Genomic DNA, 14,135 nt, shown 5'->3' on the forward strand with positions numbered 1-14,135 from the left:
TACTTAGATCTACCAGTTTCCAAGGAAGAATATGGGCCAAAGGCATTCAGACCTTCTGCTTACTCTATTTGAGTTCTAACGTGAAGTCACCTTATGTTTTAATGACAACTAAATCAAAACATTTGTGAAAACACTGTGTTGGCAGAACAGAACACCTCAGACTGGACTTGGCCCAAAGGCTACCAATTTACAATCTCTGCTTTAACTTTTCACATTAAATTTCCAAATGATTTAGGAGGCAAGATAAATATTTAGTTTGGCTTACCACATTCCAAGCGAAGTGCTAGGCACTGGTGATAAACTGGTCAAAAAAGTTAACAAGTTAAAAGGTTAACAAGCATCAAGGAGTTAAGGCAGGGATTCCGACCAGTTCATTCCAGTTGGTACGCCTGCTGAGAATTTGCATTTCCACCCCAGATATACTGAATCAGAATCTACAGTTTAAGAAGATCCGCAGGTGATTCTTATGTATTATGTATAAATCTTGAGAACCACTGCTGTACTTCTGGTTCTCAGGATTGGTCCCTAACCAGCAGCATTGGCATCGCCTGGGAACTTGTTAGAAAAGCAAATTCTCAGCAGGGATTGCAACCTGAAGGAATCGGTTCAATGCCCTGGTTTAAAGCTATGGGACACTTGTGAAGGGACTATTTTATGTGAATCAATGCTGATAAATACAGAGGCCAGGTAGAAAAGATTAAAGTTTTTAAGATAGATGGAAATAAACGGGAGCCCCATGCACGTTAAGACGGTCGTCCACTGTACCCAAACCCAGCTGCCGCCAGTCACTAGAGCCCCCCCCACCCACTACCCCTTCCACCCGGAAGCCTTCCGTGGCGACGGGGTGAAAAGAGCAAACACCGCGTTCAGTGACGTCATATGGGGGCGCCGAGAGAGGGGCGGGACTTCCGGTTGCGCGCTGGCGTCGTCGTGTACGCGCCTGGGTCACTGTCCGCGCGGAGGAGAACGTGCAGCGGCGAGTCTCCTGCGGCGAGGCCTCTGGAGCGACCTGGCGCGGTTGGATCTTGTAGCCTGGGGGATTCGTGCACTTTCCGCCGACGGGAGCTGTTCTCTCTGGTAATGGACATGTTTCTTCTGAACTCCGTGTATGCGTGTGTGTTGGGGCGGCAGGAAATGGGTTACTGCAGTGGCTACGATGGCCTAGACGTGGAGGAAAGCAAATCCGGAGGCTAGGAGATGCAGTTAAAAAAAATGAGTTTGGAGAGAAGTGAATGGATCCAGGAAGTATTTAGAAAATAAAATGAATATAACACAAATAGATTGGGTATGGTCAGTGTGGAAGAGGACCCATTTTCTGGCTCCAGCAACTACATGGATAGTAGTGACCCTCCCTGAAACAGAGAACGCAAACAGATGAGCAGGTTGGGGAGGGAAGTAGGAGAGAGTATTATTTGCATTTGAGGTGCCTGTTCGATGCGTGGTGATTAAAGCCAGGGAAGTAGGTCAGAAAAATGTGTGGACTGAAGAAAGAACTAAGGACAGAACTGAGAGGCACAGCACCTTTAAGGGACAGGCATCTGGTCATCAGTGCAGAGGCATTCGGGAGACTTAGGAGCGGGGTCGTTAAATGAAGCCAAGGGAAGAAGGAATTTTTCTTTTCAGATGTTTAAGTTGTGTTTTGTAAAAATTGAAATTTTTTTTTGGCTTCTAGTTTGATATTGGTTTCACATTGTTAAGCATCTTCATCATCTTGTAGATATACAGACTTTTAGGATAAAATTGTGAGGCATATGTGTATATATATATATATATATCCCAATTTTGGACATTTTGTTTAGCAATAACGTTATTTGCTGCAAAATAAAGTCGGAACTGGAGAAGAGTTTGATTTGTTTGTTTTTAAATCAGTAAACGAAAAAAACCAAACCCACTGCCATCCAGTCGATTCCGACTCATAGCGACCCTATAGGACAAAGTAGAATTGCCCCATAGAGTTTCCAAGGAGCACCTGGTGGATTCAAACTGCCGATCTTTTGGTTAGCAGCAGTAGCACTTAACCACTACGCCACCAGGGTTTCCTTTTAATCAGTAGCTCTGTATATATTGATGTACATTACATTGATACAGCAACCCTTAGTGCTTTTTACTAGTTGCCATATTCTGTAGCTTTTCTGTCCTTTGTTTTCATGTGTTGGTTTTGTGAAGGGTCTTGTGTTTAAGTCTGTATCTGAGCTTACATCAGAGTGGGAATAAATATAGCATCATGATCTAGCCACATCAGTGGTACATAAGTTGATTATCCAGTAACATTGATCCTCCTGGGCTCCTACGTACAAATCTAATAAGGATATTCAGGGTTTCTGTCTGCCTAAAGCAATAGTGGTACCTCTGGTGGTGCGGTGGTTAAGAGTTCTGCTGCTAACCAAAAGGTGGGGAGCTCTAATCCACCAGCCACTCCTAAGAAATCCTGTGGGGCAGTACTGCTCTGTCCTATATGGTTGCTATGTGTTGGAATCAAGAGCAGTGGATTTCTTTTTTTTGGGGGGGGGGGGGGTTTAAAGCAATAGTGAACATCATGTCTAAAATAAGAACTCAAAATTAAATTTTCTGCCCAGTGAGTGGTCATAGGCTCCAGGCCACAGGAGTCTAGGAAAAAATAGCTGTACCAAGATCCCACTTTGTGTTTCAGAAATCAGTTGCATTTTGGTGTCTCAGATTTATATTTGCAGTTAGTTGGGGTTTGTTTTTCTGTTGTTTGTTTTTTTATCTTAACTCTTTGTTGCATTTTTCTCTTTTACAGGGGTTTTCTTATATGCCTGTTTTTCTCAAAATGAATGTTAGTTTCACCTTCTTAAGACCTTTTGCTAGATTTTTGGTGCCATTTACCCTTCAGAGGAAGACAAATGGTGTATATTCAACAATTCTACAGAGATACATGTCTTCCAAAATACCACCTGTGCCCTGTCCTAATAAGGAGAGTACATCACCTCCTGAACAGCTGGAATTGGATGGGTGGAAAATTACAATGAAATCTAGTGTGCAAGAAGAAGGTGCTTCAACAGCCTCAGACAGCAAAGATGAAGACCCTGTAGCTGCCACAAGAGAATTAATCGAGATGTGGAGATTGCTCGGCAGAGAAGTACCAGAACACATCAGTGAAGAAGATCTCAAAACCATTATGGAAAGTCCTTCTAAATCATCTAAAAGGAAATACTTAAAATACTTGTATATCAAGGAAAAAATGAAAAAAGCTAGGCAAATAAAAAAGGAAATGAAAGCAGCAGCAAAGGAAGAAGCAAAAACAGACAGAACCACTGAGGAAAATAAACAGCGGGACTTTCTATTTCTACGGCTTTGGGATAGGAATATCGACAGTGCAATGGGCTGGAAGGGTGCACAGGCCATGCAGTTTGGACAACCTTTAGTTTTTGACATGGTTTATGAAAATTATATGAAACCAAAAGAACTGCAGAATGCTGTTTGCCAACTTTTAGAAAGCGAAGGATGCAACAGAAGAAATGTTGATCCTTTCCATATTTATCTCTGCAATCTTAAGACAGATGGTGATTATTACAGAGAATTGGTTAAACGTTATAGAGAGAGATGGGACAAATTGCTTTTAACTGCAACAGAAAAGTCTCATGTAGATTTATTCCCAAAGGAGGATATTATCTATTTAACTGCAGATTCTCCCAATGTTATGACCACTTTTAAGCATGACAAAATTTATATCATTGGGTCTTTTGTTGATAAGAGTATGCAGCCAGGTGCATCCCTAGCCAATGCAAAACGGCTGAAGCTGGCAACAGAATGCCTTCCGTTAGATAAATATTTACAGTGGGAAACTGGTACGAAAAATCTCACCTTAGACCAAATGATGCGTATTTTGTTATGCGTGAAAAACACTGGTAGTTGGGAAGAGGCTCTGAAGTTTGTTCCCAGGAGGAAACATACTGGCTACCTGGAGATTTCGCAGTATTCTCAAGAGTTTCTCAACCAGTTAAAGAAGCCAAAGACTTTTAATCCATTTCCAAAAGGCTCCCTAAATGTATGCACAAAGAAAAGGTGACTTGAGTGATAAAGCTCGATACTTTAAAAAGTAAGTGGATTGGAAATAAAGTTCTATCAGTGTATTTCTTCCTGAGTGGAATTTGCTTGGTCTTTCTTTTAAAGGTAGTCTCTCCAAACTAACTGCAGTATTGCATCTTTTTCCAATTATTTAAATATCTGCAAAACTTAGGAAATATGTTTTATTTACTGTTAAAAAAAAAATAATGTAAAAAAGTAAAAAAAAAAAGTCCCAAGTTTGTTGAACAGGATAATCTTTAAATGAGCTCAGTAAAACAATTATACTGTTGGCGTGGCTGTTTATGGATAGCTTGAGTTTCATGTTACATTTTTCCTTAAATATTCTTTTAGTCATTTCAACAACTACCCTGCCATCAAAAATTGGTATAGAAAAGATTTCTAAACTTCAGCTGGTGGTTCATTTATTAAAGAAACATTTGATGCGATCTAGGCACGTCATCGGCACTGAAGTGTTTTGTTTAACTGAATCTTGGCTAAAGATTAGACATCCCTTGCCATGTCATGGGATTTGGCTGTACTGTTAAAAATGGGTTTGGGGTAGTAAGGCTCATTTCTTCTCTTATTAAAAAAAAAAAAAAAGGCTTATTTGGTTAGAATTGAATATAACCTTGCCTGCTGTAGTGTCGATTAAAAAAAAAAAAACGTTGCCATCTAGTCAATTCTGACTAGTAGCAACCCTATAGGACAGAGTAGAACTGCCCCATAGGGTTTCCAAAGCTATAATCTTTACAGAAGCAGATTGCTGCATCCTTCTGCCACAGAGCTGCTAGTGGGTTTGAACCCCCGACGTAGCAGTTAGCAGCCGAGTGCTTGCTGCACTACTAGGCTGTTAGTATAGATAGGTTGCCTTTTCTATGAAATACAGTGAAACCTGTGAGAGCCGGAACTTGATGCAACTGCCTTGTTTTTCCAGGTCTCGAAAGTTTTCCCGCTTTGACACCTATCTGTTGCTGTATAGTAGTGGAAAATAGGAGTTTTCCTTCTCTGACAGGTTTCCACCTTACACAGGTTCCTGCTTTTGTGGGTTTTACTGTATTTCCTTTGCTCCAGCCATGTGGTTTGAATGGAATCTGACATCTGTTTACAGAGCCTGTGCCCCTGGCCACACTGGTTTCTCCAGGCTAGGCTGACATAGTACCCTACCTCCCCAGCTAATCGATGAGACTAGGGACAAGCACCTGACCTAAAAAGGGTGAGCAGAACCCTCTTCTAAGGAAAATGGGAAATGAGATACGCATCCCAACCTTGAAGAATCAGAAGAGGCCATCTTGAGAAGGTGATGTATAAACTTAGACCTGAAAGGGAAAAGTGTGATATGAATTAATTTCGAGTATTGTGTGCCTCTAAGTCGATTCCGACTCCGTGACCCTATATGCCAGAGTAGAACTGCCTACTCTGTTCTGTAGGATTTCCTAGGCTGTAATATTTACGGGAACAGAGTGCCGGGTCTTTTCTCTTGCGGAGTAACTGGTGGGTTCAAACCACCAACCTTTCAGTTAGCAGCTGAGCAGTTAACCAGTGCATCACCAGACCCTACAAAATGGCAAGGTAGTAATAACTTGAACCATTTGAGATATATTGAAGAAAAAATAGTACAGTGATTAAGAGCAAAGGGTTAAGATTGCCTGGCAACACGGGCTAGAGTGAGGCAAGGCTCCTACCGTGCCTCCCTTGTCTATTGTCCCAGCCCTGATTCCTGGGTTCTATCTCTATTCTTACAGGCTCTGACATTTCTTAAATCTTTTGAAAGTTAAGTTTTTCTCATCTATAAAAAGGAAATAATAGTTTTTGACTAATACAGCGTCTGGCACGTAAGTGCTTGGTACATATTAACTATAATTGTCTGGTTCAGACTACATAACCAACCCGTTGCCGTTGAGCCAATTCTAAATCATAGCAACCCTATAGGCCAGAATAGAACTGTCCCATAGGGTTTCTGAGGAGCGCCTGGTGGATTCAAACTGCTGACCTTTTGGTTAGCAGCCATAGCTCTTAACCACTGTGCCACCAGTTAGCATTCAAGCTATAAAATTTTGAATATATGGATTGTCTAATAGCATGTGCAAGTTACTGAGTCCCCTTGAGTATACCGCAAGTTTTTTCTGTGTAGCGATATACTAAAGCATTTCGGTGGTACAGACACTAGAGGAAAAAAAAAAAAACATTTTTCTTCCAAATGGCCAAGCAGCAACTGCATCCTAAGAACCCTTCACGTGTAGACAAACCACAGTGGCAGACGCAGGAGTCTGAACTCCTACTGATTTAAATTTTCCAAGTCCTTGTAATTCGGAACTTAGCAGAACCCTGAATGAGGCTTCAATTCCTCTGCATAAGACAGTCTGATTGCCCAGGCACTAGACTCAGAGTAAGGAGCCCTGGTGGTGCAGTGTTTAAGCACTTGGCTGCTAACTGAAATGTTCGAGCCCACCAGTGGCTCTGCAGGAAAAACGTGGCAGTCTGCTTCCCTGCAGATTGCAGCCTTGGGAACTATGGGGCAGTTCTACTCTGTTCTATAGGGTAGCTATGAGTTGGAATCGACCCAACAGCACACAGCAATAGATTTAGAGCCTGAATGGTGCAAACAGTTATGTGCTGGACTGCTAACCAAAAGGTTGGTGGTTCGAACCTACTCAGGTGCCTCAGAAGAAAGGCCTGGCACTCTGCTTCTGAAAGGTCATGGCCTTGAAAACCCCATGGAGTGCATGCAGTTCTACTCTGCATACATGTGGTTACCATGAGTCAGAATCGTCTTGAGGACAACTGGTTTATAATGCAAGCTGCATATGTACTGTAAAATTTTTAGTAGCCACTAAAAAAAAGTAAACAGGAAATTGTTTTTAATTATTTAACCAAATATACCTAAGATATTTCAGTATGTAATTGGTATAAAATTATTGAGATATTTTGCATTTTTTTTTTCATTCTAAGAATTCAAAATCGGGTGTATATGTTAATGGCTGTAAAGCAAAACAAAACTCATTGCCGTTGAGTTCAAGGAGCAGTTGAGTGGATTCAAGCTGCCAACCTTTTGGTTAACAGCCAAACAATTCACCACTGTGCCACCAAGGCTCCATTGATGGCTATACCAAATAAGAAAACCCCAGATCCCTTGTTGAGTGGATTCCGATTCACAGCAACCCTGTAGGACAGATTAGAATTGCCCCATAGGGTTTCCAAGGAGCAGCTGGTGAATTTGAACTGCCAACCTTTTGGTTAGCAGTCAAACACTTAACCACTTCACCGCCAGGGCCTCATTAATGGCTATACCAAAAACCTGGTGCCGTGGAGTAGATTCCAGCTCATAGCAACCCTATAGGACGGGGTAGAACTGCCCCATAGAGTTTCCAAGGGGTGACTTTTTGGTTAGCGGCCGTAGCTTTTAACCACTATGCCACCAGCGTTTCCACTAATGCCTATTAAAGAAAACCAAACCCACTGCCATGGAGTCAATTCTGACTCATAGCTACCACATAGGACAGAGTAGAGCTGACCCATAGTGTTTCCAAGGAGTGCCTGGTGGATTACGAACTGCCGACCTTTTGGTTAGCAGCCGAACTCTTAACCACTAGGCACCAGGGTTTCCATTAATGGCTATAAAAAACCAAAACCAAACCCAGTGCCATTGAGTGGATTCCAACTCATAGCGACCCTATAGGACAGGAGTAGAACTGCCCCATAGAGTTTCCAAGGAGCGCCTGGTGGATTTGAACTGCCAACCCTTTAGGTTAGCAACTGTAGCACTTAACCACTACACCACCTGGGTTTTCCTTAATGGTTGTAGCACATCTTAATTCTAATGCTAAATTTTTACCGGTTAAAGTGAAATGCAGTCCTACCAAAACAGTAGAGTTGTCCTTGACAAAATATTTTACACTGTTTCACTTTTTAAGTTAAAAAAAAAATTCAGTTTATCAGCCACTAACCACATTCGAGTGCTCAATAGCCACACGTAGCTAGTGGCCGCTGTATTGAACAGGACAGCTCTGAAGTACTGCCTGGTAGACCTGCAGTCTGTTTTGTTCTTGCATCACCCAGATTCGGTGGCCATTTTGTACTTACTGTTGAACCCTGGCAAATCTCACTCAACTGTTCCCTTTTTGAAGTGCACCTTCCTTGATTTCCATAACACAGAAATTGTCTTTATTTTTTCCCACCCTAGGAGCTTATCTTCTTCATTGGCCATTCATTCACTTGGCAAATATTGAGCACCCGCTGTGTGCCCAGAAGCATATTAGGTGCTTGTACTACAGCAGTTGAACAAAATACTGCCAGCTTTCGTGGATATAAAATTCTGGGGGCAACAGGAAGGCAGACATAAAAAAGTAAATATATAAAATGCCGGATGGTACGAAGGTTAGGGGAGAAAGGGGAATGCTGGTGTGGGGGGAAGTTACTGTTTTATGAAAGGTGGTTGGGAAATGACTTCTAAGTAGGCTGCATACTGCACACCACCACCCATCCTACCTTCTCCAAGCCACGCACCCTGGCTAGGGCTGTGTGTGGTGGAAGAGGCACCCTTTTCTTCACCACGAAGATACTGTCTGCCCTTAAGCCATGTGCTTAAAGGACTGGATCCACGGAGAGTGTCCCTTTTCTAATTTGCACAAAAACTGATAAAGCGCCATTTCAGCAGAGACCTGAAAGCGGCAAAAGCGAGCTATGAAGATGTGAGGAAAGGGAGTTTCAAGTAAAGGGAACAGTAAGTACAAAGGCTCTGAGAGTGGGCCTTCATCTCCACCACTAGTCTGTCCGTTTGTCGTACTGTGGTGGTTTTCGTGTTGCTGTGATGCTGGAAGCTATGCCACTGGTATTTCAGATACCAGCAGGGTCACCCATGGTGGACAGGTTTCGGCAGAGCTTCCAAACTAAGACAGACTGGGAAGGAGGAACCGACAATCTACTTCTAATGGCCAGTGAAAACCTTATGAGTAGCAAGCAGCAAAGGAACGGGCAGTGTTTCATTCTGTTGTACACTGGGTTGTGATGAGTCAGAACCGACTTGACGGCACCTAACAACAACAAAATGCAGGAAAAACAGGCTTTAAGGTGCTGGTTAATCAAAAGTTAACTTTGGGATATTTTAGAGTTGCCTATTAGACATCCTAATACCCGTGGGTTTGTGATCAGATACTAACTGGAAGGTTGGCAGTTCAAATCCTCCCAGTGGTGCCATGGAAGAAAGGTCTACTTCCCGTTCTTTTCTGAAGCACATGGAGTCACCATGAGTCAGCATCAACTTGATGGCAATGACTTTAGACATCCTAGTGGAGATATCCAGTAGGCAGCTGAATATATGAGTTTGGAGTTCACAGGTGAGGGCTGGCTGGAGATACCAACACCACTAATATGTGGTTTCCAAGGAAACTCTATGGGGCAGTTCTACTCTGTCCTATAGGGTCGCTATGAGTTGGAATCGACTCGACGGCACTGTTTTTTTTTTTTTAATATGTGGTTAAGAAGCCCTGGTGGCGCAACAGTTATGCTCTCAGCTGCTAACCAAAAGGTAGGCGGTTAGAAACCATCAACACCTCTGCTGGAGAAAAGACCCAGCAATCTGCTCCCATAAAGATTAAAAACTGATTGCTATCCAGTCAATTCCAACTCAGAGTGACCCTGTAGGACGGAGTAGAATTGCCCCGTAGGGTTTCCAAGGCTGTGAATCTTTGCGGAAGCAGACTGCCACATCTTTCTCCCGTGGAGTGTCTGATGGGTTCGGCTTCAAACCAATGCCCTTTCAGTTAGCAGCCAGGCACTTTAACTAGTGAGCAACCAGGGTTCCTCCCCATAAACATTACAGCCTAGGAAACCCTATGGGGCAATTAGACTGTCATATAGGGTTGCTATGAGTTGGAATTAACAGCACACAGCAACAACAATATCTAGATGGTTAGCTAAATGTGGGAGCCCTGGTGGCACAGTGGTTAAGTGCTTGGCTGCAAACCAAAGGTCTGCGGTTTTAACCCACCAGCAGCTCTGAGGGAGAAAGACATGGCAGTCTGCTTCTGTAAAGATTTACAGCCTTGGAAACCCTATCAAGCAGTTCTACTCTGTCCTATAGGGTCGCTCTGAGTTGGAATCAACTGGACGGCAATGCAGGTTTTTTTTCTTTGTTTTTGTAGTTAAATGTACCAGACTAGTTGAGATCATCTAGGGAGTGAGTGGGAATAAAAAGAGCTCTGAAGTCTGAGCCCTGAGGTACTGCAACATTTAGCAGTCTGGGAGGTAAGGAGGAACCAACAAAGGAGAATGAAATAGAGCAACCAGTAAGGAGAAGAAGCAAGAAAAAATGTCCTGGACACAAAATGGAAAAAGTGGTTCATGCTGCAGATCAAGTACAACGAGGCGTGAGAGCTGACCACTGGATTTAGGAATAAGGAGGTCAATGGTGATCTTGACAACAGCAATTTCAGTGGAGGTCAGAAAGAAAGCCAGATTGGAGTAGGCTGAAGAGCATATGTGGTGATATCGGAGATAGCAAATATGAGCAATCCTTTCAAAGAGTTTTGATATGAAGGGAAATGGTAATAAGGAACTAGAAGGAGAGATGAGATCAAGAAAAGAGTCTTGGTTTTGTTTGTTTTGTTCAGATGGGAGGTATAACATGTATATAGGCTGTTGGGAATGATCCAATACTAGAGAGAAAAATCTAATGAAACAGTGAAAGGAGTGATGGCCTCATGTAAGCAAGAGGGATGAGATCCACTGCTGAAGTAATAGAAGAGTAGACAGAACATATAGGTACAGATGCAGGTATCATGCCATATAGATGATGAGAATGTATAGAAGTCCTGTTTTGATTGCTCGCATTTTCCCAATGAAAATAGGAAGCAAAGTTACCAGCTGAGTGAGCAGAGGTACTGGACTTTTTTTTGTGAGCAAAAACGCGTGAAATAGTATGAGAGAGTGAATAAATGTCAAAGTGTGGTCCCCAGGCCAGCAGCATCAGCATCACTTGGGAACTACTCAGAAATGCAAATATTTGGGCTCCACCTTCTGGATCTACTCAATCAGAAACTCTGGCCGTGGGCCCAGCAACGTGTGTTTTAACGGCCCTTCAGGTGATTCCTATGTAAGCTAAAATTTGAGAACCACAAGTCTAGGGAAATGTAATACGATTGCTAGGCTGCATTCAAACCCACCCAAGGTTAGTGACAGCATGATTAGCTACTTTTCCTCTCCACTCTCATTTTGTTGCAGCTCTCTGCCTGAGTTCCAAGTTCACCTCTTACTTTTCCTTGGTCCAGTTTCCTCTTCCATAAAAATGGAGATGATTAGTAGCATTTAATTCATGGGGTCATTGTGGTGATTAAATTTCATGCTCTATACTTGCAACTATACTTGGCATATATCTAAATACATGATAGATATAATAACCTCACAAATTATGTATCTAAATTAAAATCAGAATTGTTCATATTTCCTTCCCTTTCCAGCTTTTTATAGCCATCACTTGAATAGCTCTTTACAGGTTACAAACAATAACAGCTACCGTTACTCAAGCTCCCACTATGTCCCAGGCACTGTATTACAAACTGTGTACTTATTCTCTCACTTAATCTTAGCAATAAGCCTATACATAATATCCCAGAAAGATTATACCCAAACTCGCGGAATTAGAAAATGGCACAGTAAAGCCAGTTTCATCTGATGCAAAGCGGCTACTCTTTGCACTGCACTACACTCCATTTTCATTCTTTAACCTCTTGTAGGGGATTAATGAAGACTGCATTTCTTCAACAAATATTTGTTGGTACAATCTAGGTTTTGGGGAAATAGTTGTGAGCAAGACAGACAAAACCTGGCCTTGTAGAACTCAGAGGCTAATGGATTAATATTTTCCATCCCTTAACTTCTATAAAGACAGTGTAGTATATGGAAGTGGATCTGCCCCAGCTTCTGGGTTTCGTTTTCATCATTTAAAAATACAGGTATCTATCTATAAATAAATAAATATAATTTCACATAAAAGTTTCATGTTTGTTTCCATTTTAAAAAATGACAGAATTGAGGGTCTCAATGATTAACGAACTTGAAAAGATCACATCTAGGGAAAATAAACACAAATTGAGCACCTGCTCACATATGATATTTTGCAGGGCGCTTTTTTTTACATATCCTGTGTTATAAATGCTGGACGAGGGATTTCAACTCAGATGACCAAATCACAACCCAATTAGCCTGCTTTGTCGTGGGAAACATACTTTGGTTCTTTCTCCGTTCTCCAGACTTGAAGCCTGAGGAGTCATCCATGCACAAAGTACAAGCACCTTCCATATATAAACCAGACAGTACAAAATACTGTTGAGAAAAAAATTAATTTTAAAAAGTCTCTATTGTCAAAGAACTTTTAAGCCATTTAGCGAGACAAAAAATTCTTTTTTTTAAGACACACAGGCAAGTACAAAGTGACAAAGACTGGTATACAGAAATTATCTTATTTGATCTTATGACCCCTGTGAGTTGGTACTATTGTAACCCAAGGAGGGTTCTTGTTCTGTCTTACTTAGCAGACACCACACCAATAGTTGCAAGGGAAACAGAAAGTGGAGATTTATTGTTTTCGCAAATAAGAAGCAACAGGGGCCCTAACAGCGTAAATACCACACGCTCCCCTCCCCAGGGGAGCTTGGAGCTTTTATGCCCTCCAGTCCCCAAAGGACGGGATTGACGCCCCAAATCTGACACCCCGATTCCTCCCGTGTCTATATTTGGAGATGCAGATGCTGAGTCATTTGTAAAGGAAGGGAACTTCCCATTTACAAATGGGGTCGGCAGCAGTTCTGCGCCGGAGAACACCTCCCCCCCCAGTGAAGCTGTGGTCCGGAGTCAAGTTCCGGGACGCGGCTTTTCCGGTCCAGCGCCCATGCGCCAAGATCTTGGTTTTTGCAGGCCTGGGATTTTGGCGCCAAATTCAAACCGCGGTTAAGGCTGCTGGTGAGGTTGGGCCAAGCCGCAGTTATAAACCCGGCTTGGCGGGCTGCGAGGGGGGGGGGGGAACTGCGGCGGAGGTGGGGAAGCCTCGGTGGTGGCTTCACTATATGATTCCTATTTTACGGCGGAAATGTAGGTCTGGAGACTGTAAACAGCTCCCCCAAGGTTCAAACTCAAGTTCTGACTCTTAAGACTATGTTCTGTAATAAACTAAACCCTTTGCCGAGGAGTCAATTGGGACTCACAGCGACCCTACAGGGCAGAGTAGAGCTGCCCCATAGGGCTTCCTAGGCTATAATCTTTGAAGAAGCAGGCTGCCACATCTTTCTCCATCTGAGCGGCTCAGTGAGTGCTTCAAGCCGCCAACATTTCGGTTAGCAGAGGAGCGCTTAAACGGTGCGCCACCAGGGTACCTTTGTTCTATAACACTCATTGCATACTGAAGGGCAAACCCAGAAACTGCAAACCCAAGAAACAGACTCAGGAGGCAGCTGGATAAATACAGAGAGAAAAAAAAAGGGGAAGATCAGGCTGAAAAGGCAGGCTGGAGTCCAACAAAACGCACGGACCTCATTCTGCAAAACAAGGAAATCCATTAAACCTTCTAAGGCTGGCAGAAATGACTGCATTTCGAACTCTCTCTGAGTCGGAATCGACTCGACGGCACTGGGTTGGTTGGGGTTATTCCTTGATAGTAATTGCGGCATATAGAAAAAGTGGTTCCATTCTACATGACCTCGTAGCAATTACCCTCGCTGGCCTCAACTCTCACAGCTGATTAAAAGAGGATAAGATATTCCGCACTGGACTACTGGGATAGTATATGAATGGTGTTTGACACTAGAAGGCGTCCGATAAATGTTGATTCCCCCTTATGTAGGGAAACAGTAAAGCTGTACTTTCTTCACGTAAAGTAGGTGCACGTGATCCAGCAAGGCCCGAATGAAGACCCAGCCAGGAAAAGTTACAACCATACTCGGGGCTTCAGAGACATCCCCAAATTCCTCAACATTTCCAGGGTGATGCTCCCATCTCCCTTCACCTCTCTGGACCATGGAAAATCTAACTGCCTTTTATCAGGTCCCTGGCCAGCCCTCTGCAGAGACCGCCCAACCTCCCCCGCCCGCCCTTCAAAGGCGACTCATCGATGACAT

The 14,135-nt window shown here is 43.0% G+C and overlaps 1 protein-coding gene across 1 annotated transcript; it reads left to right on the plus strand.

Moving 5' to 3' along the window:
- The first annotated feature begins 927 nt into the window (after window positions 1–927).
- Window positions 928–4,095, plus strand: TRMT10C (tRNA methyltransferase 10C, mitochondrial RNase P subunit). Its single transcript, XM_049857974.1, has 2 exons — window positions 928–1,077; window positions 2,762–4,095. Exon 2 carries the CDS (start codon window positions 2,774–2,776, stop codon window positions 4,028–4,030), a length of 1,257 nt encoding a protein of 418 aa, XP_049713931.1. The 5' UTR covers window positions 928–1,077; window positions 2,762–2,773; the 3' UTR covers window positions 4,031–4,095.
- The last annotated feature ends 10,040 nt before the right edge of the window (window positions 4,096–14,135 follow it).

This window comes from Elephas maximus, chromosome 18 (genome assembly GCF_024166365.1).
Source record: "Elephas maximus indicus isolate mEleMax1 chromosome 18, mEleMax1 primary haplotype, whole genome shotgun sequence".
Classification (NCBI taxonomy): domain Eukaryota; kingdom Metazoa; phylum Chordata; class Mammalia; order Proboscidea; family Elephantidae; genus Elephas; species Elephas maximus.

What these genes read in the sequence shown, in the direction of transcription:
- TRMT10C (XM_049857974.1), top strand. Translation starts at nt 2,774, where the DNA reads ATGCCTGTTTTTCTCAAAATGAATGTTAGTTTCACCTTCTTAAGACCT.